This window comes from Pristis pectinata, chromosome 15, assembly GCF_009764475.1.
Source record: "Pristis pectinata isolate sPriPec2 chromosome 15, sPriPec2.1.pri, whole genome shotgun sequence".
NCBI classification, from domain to species: Eukaryota; Metazoa; Chordata; class Chondrichthyes; order Rhinopristiformes; family Pristidae; genus Pristis; species Pristis pectinata.
This window is the reverse complement of record NC_067419.1, coordinates 33,929,656-33,943,270: the sequence shown is the minus strand read 5'-3', so window position 1 is coordinate 33,943,270 and position 13,615 is coordinate 33,929,656. Positions and strand designations below refer to the sequence as shown.

General features: G+C 38.3%; 1 protein-coding gene across 1 annotated transcript in view; it reads right to left on the bottom strand.

Annotated features, from left to right (window-relative positions):
• Nucleotides 1-13,615, bottom strand: part of lrriq1 (leucine-rich repeats and IQ motif containing 1) — a 140,969-nt gene that overhangs the window by 51,484 nt on the left and 75,870 nt on the right. The window contains exons 16-17 of the mRNA XM_052030327.1: nt 8,238-8,729; nt 3,980-4,208 (exon numbers count right to left, since the gene is read on the bottom strand). Coding sequence (XP_051886287.1) covers nt 3,980-4,208; nt 8,238-8,729 — 721 coding nt within the window. The remainder of the gene's footprint in view (nt 1-3,979; nt 4,209-8,237; nt 8,730-13,615) is intronic.

Here is a 13,615-nt window from a genome sequence, read left to right as displayed (position 1 = left end):
TTTTGGCATCACTGACAAGTATGCTACAAAAGAACTGCTGAGATTGAACTAGCCTTTCAGCTCAAGTATCTGTCTGCGCTTTCAATACTGTACTGTGACCTATATTCAATGCTTGATTTTTCCCCCATTTCTGTTTAGTCAGTTTTTTGGGTTCTTCTCAGTGTTCAACAAAATTGGGTATTTTGGTTCTTTCAAAAACTAGAATCAAAAGAGGCATCACTTTTCAGTAATGCCAAAAAATCAAAATGGATAATAATACAAACTAGTTCAGTTTTTACCTTAACTATTTCTTTGACAAAATCTTCACCTCCTATTATATAATCATATTTCCTTTATCATCCACTTCTGCCTATGCCTTTACTCCTCGATCTTTTAAATCACTGACCAGCATATCCCACCCACAAATGGGATTGGTATAGAGTCTATGAGAGCATTTTGAAAGCCACATGTGGCAATTGTTAAAGTGAAGTAAATGAAAATGTAAAATCTACATTGTTGACATCTATTGTTTGTACATAATTTCACTGGTGAATTGAAATGATTTTTTTCCAGGTAGGCATTGAGGGGATATTTGTTTCATTCTTTTATCAAGCAAAACTAGAGAACTCAAGGCCTATCCATGCACTCTCTCTGTAGCTGTTGCACTAGCAGCATTGAGAGTGTGCAGGGGATAGCTATATACCTTTGCTTTAAAGCATGATACACCTGCGGTCATCTTGAAGGGATCAGGAATGCCTTGATGATTAACTGACTTAACATGAAGATCCTGATTGAAGATATGTTGATGCACAATGATTTCATTGATTATAGTTTCAAATTTTCCCTAGTCTAGATGTAGTTGATATTTCCAAATCTTGTGCGAGTCTCTTGAGGACTGTCCAATGTCATGCAGAGTACCCAGGGAATAAGAGATTTATTCTTTCATATACATTTCATGACTGACCGACATCGACCACATGTGCAAGTAAACATTTAGTCAACCTTGCTCTCTCATCATGCCCTTCTCACTCTTTGCAACTTACACCGCAGCAAATATTTTCTTGGATAAACGAGGCACCCAATGTTTGCTTGTGACCTTCAGTCAGTAAAGCTTGCTGATGAACTTGCAACAGCAGTTCCTGTCACTGCCCCAGGGTTGCTGGCTTGCATGGGTGTATAGCCTGCAGAGTGGAGTACTCAATGAAACCTCCATGCTGCATCAGCTTGGGCTGAGAAGCCTTACCTTTATTACTATCTGATTGCATGCTTGCTCTCTGCCATCTCTTATCCCTGTGCTTGCTCCACCTTCTCCTGCTGCAGAGCTTCTGGTAAAGGCTGAACCCTTGTAACGATGAGATTTGTGCAGTATGTAGCATTAACAAAACTTTGTAAACCTCTCTGGGGAACACTGTAATCAGAAACCCCTTTTTTAGGATGTGATGAAACTTTTCACTGGAATCATGGTGCTCCTGGAACTGTCGTTATAGCAAGGTTCAGCAGTGCAGCAGGAGCATAAATAGCAGCTTAGCTGGAGGAGACAGCCCATTGCTCTCAAGAGTTAGCCCTATGGTCAGCAAAGTAGCTGAAATACGACAGACTGAAGACCACGTGAAAATACAAGGTTCCTTAGCATTAACTAGGAGAAATCTTTTTTTATGAATTACATGCTCACGAAATGATAGCCATTGTGATTCATGTGGAGCTCTGGGTTCACAAGAGGAACTTGAAATGCCACAAGTTCAAAACACAAGAAAACAGGGGCAGGAGTAGGCCACCAAGCTTCTTAAGCCCGCCCCACTATTCAATATGATCATGGCTGACCTATGTTGGCCTCAACTCCTCTTCTGTGCCAGTTCTCCATAACCCTCAACTCCTTGATCTTTCAAGTATTTATCTATCTTCACTTTAAGTATATCTAATCATCTGGCCTCTGCCACCATCTGTGGCAGAGAATTCCAGAGATTCACTAGCTTAAACTCACAGAGAAGTTCAAAGATTCCAAAGATGAGATTTCTATGCACTTCAGTTTTAAATGACTAGATTCTTAACTTGTAATTATACCCCTTCTTTGTGACTCTCCCACTAGTGAAAACATCTCAACATCTAAATGTGTGTCAGGCCCCACTATGAACTTGTATGTTTGAATAAAGGTCACCTATCATTCTTCTAAACTCCAAGGAATAAAGACCCAAACTATCTTGCCTCTCTTGTCAGATCAACCTCCTTGTACTCTGAATTAGCTTGGTAAATCATTCTGGACTACTGTCAGAACCTTTGGTAAAATTGTAATCCTATCAAATCCACTCAGCATGGTTACCCACAGCAGACTAGGAAATTCAGGACAGATAATCTATCAGCACTTAAAATGATCCAGAGACTAGCGTGGCAATGATCTGAACTTCTGAGGAAAGAGATGTCAGGGAATGAGCATGTGGCTATAGCTCTATCTATTGAAGGTCACTGACCTCTTGTCACCACTGACAGAGAAACCCTCAGGCTTCAGATACATTTCTCCCTGGAGAGAAGGTGATAAGAGCATGGCCACCTATGTACCATTGTGGAATGGGATCCAAGGGTTTCTTTCCTCTTCCTCCAAAATTCTCAGTCATCTTTGAACAGCTTGTGATAGTTTCCTGCACTTCCAATGCATGCAGCACAAGAAGTAGGATTACAACATAAACACCCATTACAAGGAAGGAATACAGAGAAAAGATCTGAGCACCTCGTTGGGTATCAATGCTTCCTTTCTCTTGGCTCCAGCAGCTTTTGAAGCAGCATTTAAATATCAGAGGTGCACCGAATGCCTGCCTATGCTATGTTTCGGAATGAGAAAAATGTGACCAGTTACAGGTGTAACGGTGTGCATGTGATAATGTCACTGGGTCCGTGCCACCTGTCAAAAAAGAATCCTGCAAACTATGATACTCACAAAATGACCGTGTATACTAAAACATCAAAGCTCATCACATTGTACACACAACCATTGCCCAGTACAACAGAATATCTACGACTAAGACAAAGCATGAAGAAGATTGGAGATTATGATAAAAGACTTCATTAACACAAAAAATGTAAAGGAATGATTGAAAAAAAGTAGACCTGAGTAGTGAAGCAAATATTCTTCTTATAAAGGATAAATAATTGTATAACTATCTTACCTTTGATTTCTACAGATTAGTGGGAATGAAAGGGTACAAGAGGAAGAGAAGGACTATTTAAGTGCAAAAATAGAGATGTGGAGGTAGCAATGAAATGTTGGCAAAGGGCATTGACCTCGACTGATGCACATCCAATAATGCAAGAAAAACTGCAGAGGCCCTGATTAAAATCTTTCTATTATTACTAAGTATGGAAGTTGTGCCAGAGAACCAGAAGGTTACTGTTGCAATACCTCCACTAATTAAAGGAGAAAGGAATAAACCAGAGCAACAAGCAAATCTGCTGAAGAAACTGGTTAAGCAGCATCTGTGGGGGTGGGGGGTGGGAGGAGGAAATGTTGATGTTTCGGGTTGAAACCCTGCATCAATCATTGAATTAGAGATCAAAAAGCAAGGAAGCTTTCCTTAAAATACAGGCAAATTTTCCCTCATAAAGAACAAAATGAAGTAACTCAGAAAGATATGAAAAACCAGTACAAATTTGTGAAAGGTGAATTATACCATTCAAACTTAACATATATTGTTCAAGAAAATAGAAGATTACTGGTAAAGAAATGAGTTTGATGTTAAGAACATAAGAGTTGCTGGATGATAGATCAAGATTTATCTTGTCAGACTCTACCAACCTAGCATGATACAATGATAATGGTGTTGTTAACTATTCTGCAATAGACCCAGACAATGTCACAAGGAAAACCCAAGCGCCAGAGGCCCAAAGTCACATGTTTCTCCCAAGTGTTTATCACACAAGTTCACACAGAACACACATTAAATGTTTTTTTTAAACTATTGAAACACAAATGAAAGCACACTTATTATAGCAAGCAATAGATTTCTCAAACCTGGATGATAATGATTGCTCTATTTCTGTTCTCATCACTGTCATCAAATAACTTCCGTTTCTCAGGTGGCTTGTTAGCACTGTACTGGAAAGCAACGTTCTTTCTGTTGCAGTAATCTCTCCATGCAGTTTGAATCACTGAAGCTGCATTACGAAGTACCATGTACTTAAGAATATCTCTACGAATGATGTACCCCCGCCAGTGGGATTGTAAGACAGTAGCTGCACAGCTGACAACACAAAGGAAACATTGTTAATAGAAGAAAAATACAAGTAATTAGTTAAAAATAATATGTCTATTCAGCCATTAACTTATAAAGTGATTCTATACGTTTGGTTTGAGAAGATGCAGACCAATTAGGAAAAAACTCTTACTGGCCCACAATGATAATTTGTTACAAAAATTCTTAAAATTAACAACTAACAAAGAGGTTTTTCTTCCTACAACTTGTTTTTTTTAAAATAGCTTTTCATTCTACTTGCATTATTGTCAGAGACTTCAAGGATCTATTTGTGGCCTACTTTTCTTCTCCACCAACGTGGCATCACCTGAAGGTATTATCAATGTGGGTTTATAACTCTCAGTTTTACCTGTCTTTTCTCATCTAACTAGACCCCTCCACTCCATGAGTTGTCAACATGTTCACTAAACGTCCAGTGCTGGATAAACCACAACGTTGTATGATTAAACATTTAAAAAAAACAAAATCATCATCTTCAGCCTCCCTAAGAAACTCTATACCTTTGTCTGGTTCCATCCCAAAAACACTGATAATTTGAAGCTGACTGTTCAAACCATTGCCTTCCTTTGTTCCTAACCTGACCTTATTGTTCCACATTCACTCCATCACCTACTTCCATCTCTATGACATTAGCTTTAGCATTATTCCAATTCTTTTTCTGATTGGCCTCCTACTTTCCACTCTTGGTAAACCAGTTCAGCCTCTTCCAGTGTGTGGCATCCAAGACATGGAGACACAATAGACAGTGATGTGAAGTCTGATCCACATCTTCCATTATGGATCTTTAATGACAGGAGGTGACGCTATGCAGTGGAGAAAGTTGATGGAGGACATTGTTCTGTGAATGCTTAGTGCAAGGCTAATTTTTCTGTAGACTTCAGTGAATGATGACTTAGATTTCAGCCTCTGAGAGTGCATATGCACATCCACATCCACTGTTTGTGTACCATGGCTCAATGATGGAGGCTGAAGTGGTCTAGTTTCTGGAATGGATCAATGGAGAATGAACAGTTTCCAATTCATCCTGTAGATTAGCTCCACTCTAGCAAGAAATTTGTTGGAAATCAGATGCAATACCACAAGAAGAAATATTGAGAAGAAGGGTGGAACAAAGACACAGCTTTGCTTGACCCCAATCTGCACTGGGATGGGTCTCTGGTGGATCTGTTGGTTGGTATCAGACCTTGCATGTCATCATGCAGATGTAGAAAGGAGATAAAATTCTAATGGCAGCCCGATGTTAAAGGATTCTCCACAGACTCTCTCAGCTGACACAGTCAAAGAATTTTGCAAGATTGAAAAATGCCATGTATAACAATTGATGTTCCTTGTACTCTTCTTGGAGTTGTCACACACTGATGATCATATCCTTTGCACTTCTTTCTGGATAGGAGCCACACTGTGATTCAGTGAGGAGCTCTTCAGCTGCCAGGAGGAGGCAGTTGAGAAGGATGATTGTCATGACCTTCCTTGTAGTTACTACATTCAAATTTGTCTCCTTTCTTGAAGGAGACAAATTTGAATATGGTTACAATTACACTGCCTCTGAGGTACCTTGGAATGTTCCTATTTTTCTTGGATGAAGGAGATGAGGCTGTAAATGTGTGTCAGAAGTTACCTCCACCAACTCTTAGAACTTAATTTCAGCATCGCCCCAAAACAATGACAGCAAGAGAAAAAAATTACTGTAAGAAAATCAATGTTAAAGGTCTCAGGAACATTAAGAAAACATGTCTCAGAGGGCTTCACAGACAATGGCCATAATTTGTATTTGTGAAGAGACCTTTGGATTCTCCAACAAAAAACACTAGAATTAGTTTGATCAGAATGGCCAAGAGATCCAGAAGCTTATTAATCACAAACACAAAATGTTCTTGAATTGGGAACTCCATCTCAAGGAAAAAAGAAAGCTCTACAGACACCTGAAGGCCAAGGTCCAACAAAAAGCTCATCATATGAAGAACAAAATGCGGTTGGACTGATGACAGGATATCTGATGACCAGCTGATAACCATAACATGCATGGATTCCTTAGTACTCTCGACCATCAGTTCAACCAAAATCTTGTAGATGGTATTTTAATCTGTAATACGTTCTGTTTACATTTCACTCCTATCTTCACTGGTCTAGTTTGCCACTCGATCTTCCAAAGACTTCAATTTACCTTCATATTCAAATTCTTCATGGCCTTTCACCTTGACCTCATCAATAACAAATCTTCAACATTATTGCTCTCCAAGTCTGGCATCACTTTTTTTTGCATTGCCATTTAGTCACCTGGTTTCTTGTATAGAATTCTCTCTAAACTTCTCTCTCGCTGTCTCCACTAAACTTCTCTATCAGTCTCCTCATTTCAGATGCTCTTTAACATATTTTGTTACTAAGTGTTCAATCATACCTCTCTTCCTTTAGTTTAATATCAATTTTTGCCAGATTGCACTTTTGCGAAGTGCATTGGGATTATTTTGTTACATTAAAGGGTGCTCTACAAATGTGAACTATATTGCTGAACTTCAGCTGAAATTTACATCTGATTAATGTTGATTTCCTTCAAAGAATAAGGTGGATATATTGCTTGTTTTCCCAAGATAAGTGGCACAAGATTAACATAAATATGGGTTAATTATAAATACATTGCAGCTTGTATGCACCAATGCAATATTAGCCATTGTGAGCCAGTAAGATCTTATTCTTTTCTCAATGATAAATGCGTATTTTGAAGAATAGTGAATAAAATATAATAGATCCAATAATGTCTACTAATAATGGAAAACTCTTAAAAGAACACAAAAAAGATAGTAGGCCAATGGGCCCCTTGTGTCTGTTCCACCATTCAAAAAGATAATGACTGAACCAATCTTGGCCTCAATACTAGTCTCCTGCTCTTTCTCCATAGCCTTTGACTATAAGATTGTAAAACAAGTTATAGTTTGTATAAGTTCAAATGCTTCTCATTACAATTTTAGACATGTATTTTTTCAAGCAAACAATCATCTGACAAAGGTAATTGTGGACCAACATCTTTCCTATAAAAATCACTGTTCTTAAAGGAAAAAAGGGCACCATTTAATGTAATTGGCTGGAAAGGGCAAAAGTAAATTTAGGTAAATCAGATGAGGTGAATGCCTCATTGATATCAGGAACATGTGAAAAGAAAATCTAATGCAAATTGTTGGATATTGAACTAAATGGGATCAAAAAACACAATCCAAAACTGTACATGTACAAGCTATGCACGCACAAGCTATTTAACAAAGCTAAAACCTGAAATTCTGTAATCATACTAAAATTTAGAAAACAAGGTGTTCTGCTTACAAAAGTACTGACTAAATTTATTGTACATTTCTTTTTGCACAGAACCTTTCTTGGACTGCTGGTGCTTCCTGTTCATTATTACAACTATACAAATTGTAGTTCTGGTTGACTTTTCTTAATAGGACATTACAGCACAGCACAGGCCCTTCGACCCACAATGTTGTGCCGACATTTTATCCTGCTCTAAGATCTATCTAACCCTTCCCTCCCACATAGCTCTCCATTTTTCTATCATTCATATGGCTATCTAATAGCCTTAACTTGACCTTAGCCTTGACTTAACTTATTTTTTATCAAGTTAAACTGGAAAACTATATAGAAGGAATCAAACATACCAAGAAAGAAGCAGTAAAGGACAAAGATGTTAAAAGTCAGAGTTTAAGGGAGCAGAAACAATCAAAATATCCCCTTTCCTGTAGTTGAGAATGTAAATATCATAGTAGAACTCCAGCTCCTTACATTAATCAGCCATCTCCAAAAAGCACCAGCCCCATATGCTATGCAAAGCACACAGGGTTATATTTGTAGGAGCACAGATTTAATAATAATTGCCAATTGCAATTGTCAGTTCTGGTGTCTGCTGTATATTAAGTCGTCTGAAGTTCATATCTGGCTTCATCAACATTCAACATTTCTGAACTATTATCTAAAATGAAAATACATAATTGACAAATTTACTGAAACATCTACTTGCATTAATACTTTTTAACTTTATCCTCTGAAATTTGTTGTTGATGTCTCCTTTTCAAACTCGCTTCATTCTGTGATTCAGTTGCCATTCTGTTGGATTCAGAATGTGTTTGACCTTGCTCTATTCTGAAATCTTGCAGAGAAGTAGCATTTCCTTCCAGGTTTGCAAGGAATCTGGGGTCACAGTCCTTGGAATCCTGATAAACTGTGTGTGAATAGTCACTTTGCTTTCTGTTTCCATAAATGTGGGTATCAGCAGCCTGAACCTGGTTAGAATCCACTATGTGGTCAGTGTTCCAGCTATTTACTTTTGTACAATTAATAGCCAGCTTCTTGAGTTGCTTTCCACAACAGAATTCTTCCTCATCAGGACCATTAGGGTGTTTCTTCCCTTCAGTAGTACATAACTCTCCATATTCATGAGCATATCTACATTCTTCAGCCAAGTGCATCAGTTCCTCACAGTGATGAGAATGTATATCTGCAATCTCCAAAGAATTCGATCTGTTTTTAAAAATGAAAAAAAACACATCAAAAATAATTTAAATGGTGCATTTTATTGCAAAAAGATGCTCATGAAAAGCACATCATAAAAATAATGGAGTTTCTGGCAGGGTTGTTCAATAGGAGCACATTTTACTATTTTTTGCTGGTGATAGGATGCATTATCAGCAATTCAGCCCTGCACACTCTTCTTTGAAAATCTAGGGGTGCAAATCACCCACAGTACAGATTTTCAAAGTAAACTCCCACTTTTTGATATTTCATGCAAGGAGTTTAAAGTGCAAAATTTACCCACATTTTCCACCATTTTGTGTTCTGAGGCTGTCATTTCACATAGCACGGAAGTGTACGTGGGTTTAGGCACATGAATGTGATACTGTTAAAAGCTTGAATAAAAACAGAAAATACTTTTTTTTAATTAAAGCTTTTAGGCAGCAAGTTAGGCAGCATATATGAAGAGAAAAACAGAGTTAATGTTTAAAGTTAAAGACCATGCTTGACCTGTTGAGTATCTCTAGCATTTTCTCTTGTTATTTCAGATTTACAACAAATGCAGTTCTTCTTTGCTTTGAAAAACTTTGTTTTGGGGTGTTGAGACATTAGTAGCCTGTTCTATATTATTAAATCACTGGGTAAGTCAATGTGGATAATGCAATTCTTTTAACAATACTAAACAGCAGGCACAATAAAGTTCGTATAAAATTATGTAGTGTGAAAGAGAAAAAAAGACAAGTTTCTTTACACTACTTGTACTCCTGTAGGAGTGTGCAGCATACTAGCACAGCTAGTAGTGCTGCTGTCTCCAAGCTCCAGCAACTCGGATTCAATTCTGACCTCTGGTGCCGTCTGTGTGGAGTTTGAATCTTCTCCCTGTGGGTTTCTCCGGGTACTTCACAGCTTCCTCCCACGTCCCAAAGACCTGGGTTGGTAAGTTGATTGACGACTGTACATTGTCCTTACTATAGGTGGGCGGTGAAATCTGAGGGGAGTTGATGAGAGTACTTGCAGGGAAAATTAGTGGTGGAAGGGGATTGCTCCATGAGCTAGCATGGACTTGGTGGGCCAAATGGCCACCTTCTATGTTGTAAATGAAAACATCGTTTATTCATTTAGGCAGTGCTAGGTAAGTACAATACGGAAGAAAAGAATAGAAGACAATGTTAACAGGAAGAAATGTTAGGAGGAAACTCCTTGGGGGCAAAAGTAGAAACAGAGCAGTTGCTGAGAGCAGCTGAGCTGAACAACTATTCCTCTGTTGAAACTCTATGTATTCTTTTTCCACGAACATTTTTAAAACCTGAAACAATATGCTAGTTAGTCCATCCAAACTGAAGCTTGCTTTTCTCCACGGATGCTGCCTGGCCTGCTAAGTTCCTCCAACATCATAGTGGTTTTCATCGAGATTCCAGCATCTGCAGTCCTTTGTTTCTCTAACTTATTTTCATTGTTCTTGCTTTTGCCTGTAAACTAAATTTACCATTACTATGCCTTCACTTTGGTGGTGCCCACTGCAAAACTCCAAGGCCCAGTTATGTTCAGTCCCCACCTGGTCTGGGAATTTTGAGAAGGGTAATGATGCTAGGTGAAAGACAGAGCCAAGAGCTTGGACCCACTATGCTCAGCATTCTGGCTTCCCTTCATCTGACAGCATTAGTTGAAAGATGGCATGCTAAGAAAGCTGAACAAAACAGGACTCCAGATGAGTGAAAATGGGCTCACTGATGGCTGAGGACAGTTGAAAGGAGAGGTGAAAATCTTCTTCATAAAACACAGGAGATTTAAGAGGGATGGTGCAAGTCCATTTCCCTAACCAACCTCCCTCAGAGTGGGATCCACTCAGCATATCCTACAAAAAATGTTTAAAATCTTTCGCAGAATATGGCTGATGCTGCCAAGGCCAGTATTCATTGGCCACCTTAAATTGTTCTTGAACTGCGTGCCGGGTGACTTAAGGGTAGTTAAGAGTCAATGACATCGTTGTAGATAGGAGTTCACAAATAGGCTTGAACTGGCTAAGTTAAGACACCAAACTTCCTTTTCTAAAGGACATCCTTGAGCCCACTAAGTGCTTAAGACAATGCTGTCATTTTATGGCTAGCATTATTGATAGTAACATTTTAATTCTAATAAATGGGATGGAAAAATCATCTGAAATTCATCTGGGTTATATGTGACAATAAAGTTGACAATGAAAATTGCACATTCAATAGCTGGGAAACGTAAACACACCAGTCAGAAGAATAGAGAGAAGATGGGGTAAGTACTCAAACCACCAAGGAAAAAATAATGAAGATCCATTAAAGAATTTAAGCAGGAGGATTAGAATCTTGGTTCGGGATTTGGAAAACCAGGATCCAAAGTAGGTCACCGTGTCCAAATGTAATGAATGAGAGTATATGGTGTGGAAAAAGCTCAGCTCAAGGGAGGCTGGCAAAGAGAAAATTAGAATAACTGAATCTGGAGATGATAAAGGCAAGATTAATAATTTCAGCAACAGGTGTGTTGAGATGAAGCTGCAGATAAATGATTTTATAGAATTAGAGAGTAGTGGTCTTTCCATCCAGAGAATATAGTATGCAAGGTCAGCCAAGGCTCAAACAAATGTGATACAAGAGAAAACTGTTCCTTTTCTACAAGAGGCATGTGATGGACAATGCCAGTGGTCAAAATATAATTGACAATGACTAAATTAATGACTTATACAATCTAATCAAAAAATAAACACACTGATTTCCTTAAAGGGGTGGACAGTTCTACAATATTCCTTTGTTGATTCAAAAATAGACAAAACATCTAAAGGCGGAGCCACAGTTCAAATCAAATATGGAATAAGCAGAGTTGGTTTTGAAAGGTACATTTTTTATCATGTGTCACTCATGTCCAGTAATTTATTTTTCAAATGTAATTTATTTTATTCACAGCTTTGATTGCCATCATAAGATACTCTGCAGGAAACCAATGTTGCCATAGCAGGACATTACTTCATGTAAATAAATCAAAATGTTCAGTCAGCTGTATTCCATGCAGAAACAAATTTCAGTTCCACATTAATATTAATTGGAACAAAGAAAAAAAAATTCAATCCAGGCCGATGACCCCATGTGAATGAAAGGATGAATGGGGTTTTGCCAGATAAGGCTGGTATATAGCTGAGGGGCCAGATATGTTCAGGAAAATCCAAGCTGCTCCTGTACTCATTGTTGAGTCCAGTAGTAGAATGGGAGATCAGATGCAATGGCATATGACCTCCAGAATGCTCCGTATTTCCATGCTGCAATGTGCAGATGCAGTGGTCACAAATGTGCTGTTTTTGCCAACAATTCATTTCCCAATTGCTGCCAAAAGATAAGTACATTCCCATCCAATAACCAACTGATTTCCCACAGATGGATTGGTCACCAACATCTCATCTAGTTTTTTTTTTAAAACTGGATGTGTTTCAGATTTGTTGCATTTTAACCTCTGACCCACAAGTTTTTGGGAATTAAGGTTCAGCCCAAAGATCTTGAGCTACTTTCCAACTCAGTCAAGTTAATAAAATTTTGCAGTACTGCTTCTTTAGCAGGTACACAAGTCAGGCAGGTAGATCTGCAGTGCACTGGCTTCTTGATGACTCAACAAGATAAATGATAATATAGGCATACTAATAAAGCATACATGACCTTCCCAAGTCCAAGTGGGATATACTGGAATGTGCCTGATAAAGAACTGCCATAGCCATTGATCACCAGATCAGAAGGACCACATCAAACATTTATTTCACTTTCCACTGTCAAAATCACAACTAAGATGACCCTGGAGGGAAAAGGTCATCACTGCCTTTTTAATTAACTACAAAAAAAATCTCTTAAACTTCTCACCAAGCCATTTTTACCCTCATCTCCTTATGGGTGAATCTAATAGGTCTGTACACCACTGAGAATGGTGCCATCCATTTGATTGTCTTTGTAAAACACTGCTCTTTGGCAAGTTAAACCTGTTCAAAGGCTCCCTCCGAACAAGCTCAAATCAAATCTTTCTCTTCTTTCTTCCTTTGCACCCTCATCAAGCCCATCTTGTCCATGAAAGCTACCATCTCCTCTTTAGACTCATTCCCACTAAAATGATAACCACCCTGGCTCTATGCCACATGATCTGATAAAAGGTCTACTCCCCTCTTGTACATCTTCCTTTCAAAACAGCTGCCAGTAATTCCTCAATAAACTCGCTCTTATATATGATGTCCCAAAAACAATCTTCAACTTCTCTTCCTTGTCCAAAAGTATAATTCTCCCAAATTCACTATCCCACATCATAATACTTAATTCTCAGAATCTGCATATCCTCGCCCACCACAGTAGTAAATCAACATCCTCCGTGACCATGATCATGGACAGTGTGTTTTCATCCTTTTAAATGTTTCTGTGACATGGTCCACTACAGCCTCCTGTTCTCAAATTCTCTCCGTAAACCTCTGCCTTCCATTTTCCTTCTTCATTTATAACTTCTATCCTTGAGCAAGATTTTATTAAACCCTTATAATAGATCCTCTTTTGGCTTTGTGTCCATTTTGCCTGATTATGATTCAGCAAGGTGCTCTGGGAAATTTTGATTCTTTAATAGCTCTAACATGAATGCAAGTTGTTATAAATATGCCAATCATTTTTATTAATTTGCTTGTGCACAATGATATAAGGCAATTGAAAGTTGGTGCAGAAATGCCAGTACACCAACAAGACAGTTTTACTGCATATTGAATTTCATTTAAACCCATACCGGAACCAACCTCAGTGGAAATCTCCAGTCAAGTGTTGATATATTAAAACTGGAAAATACTTAAACTAAATTGTCCTGTTTCCTGTTTTGTGCAATTCTTTAATCAAACCAACATATGTGTCAAAAAACTA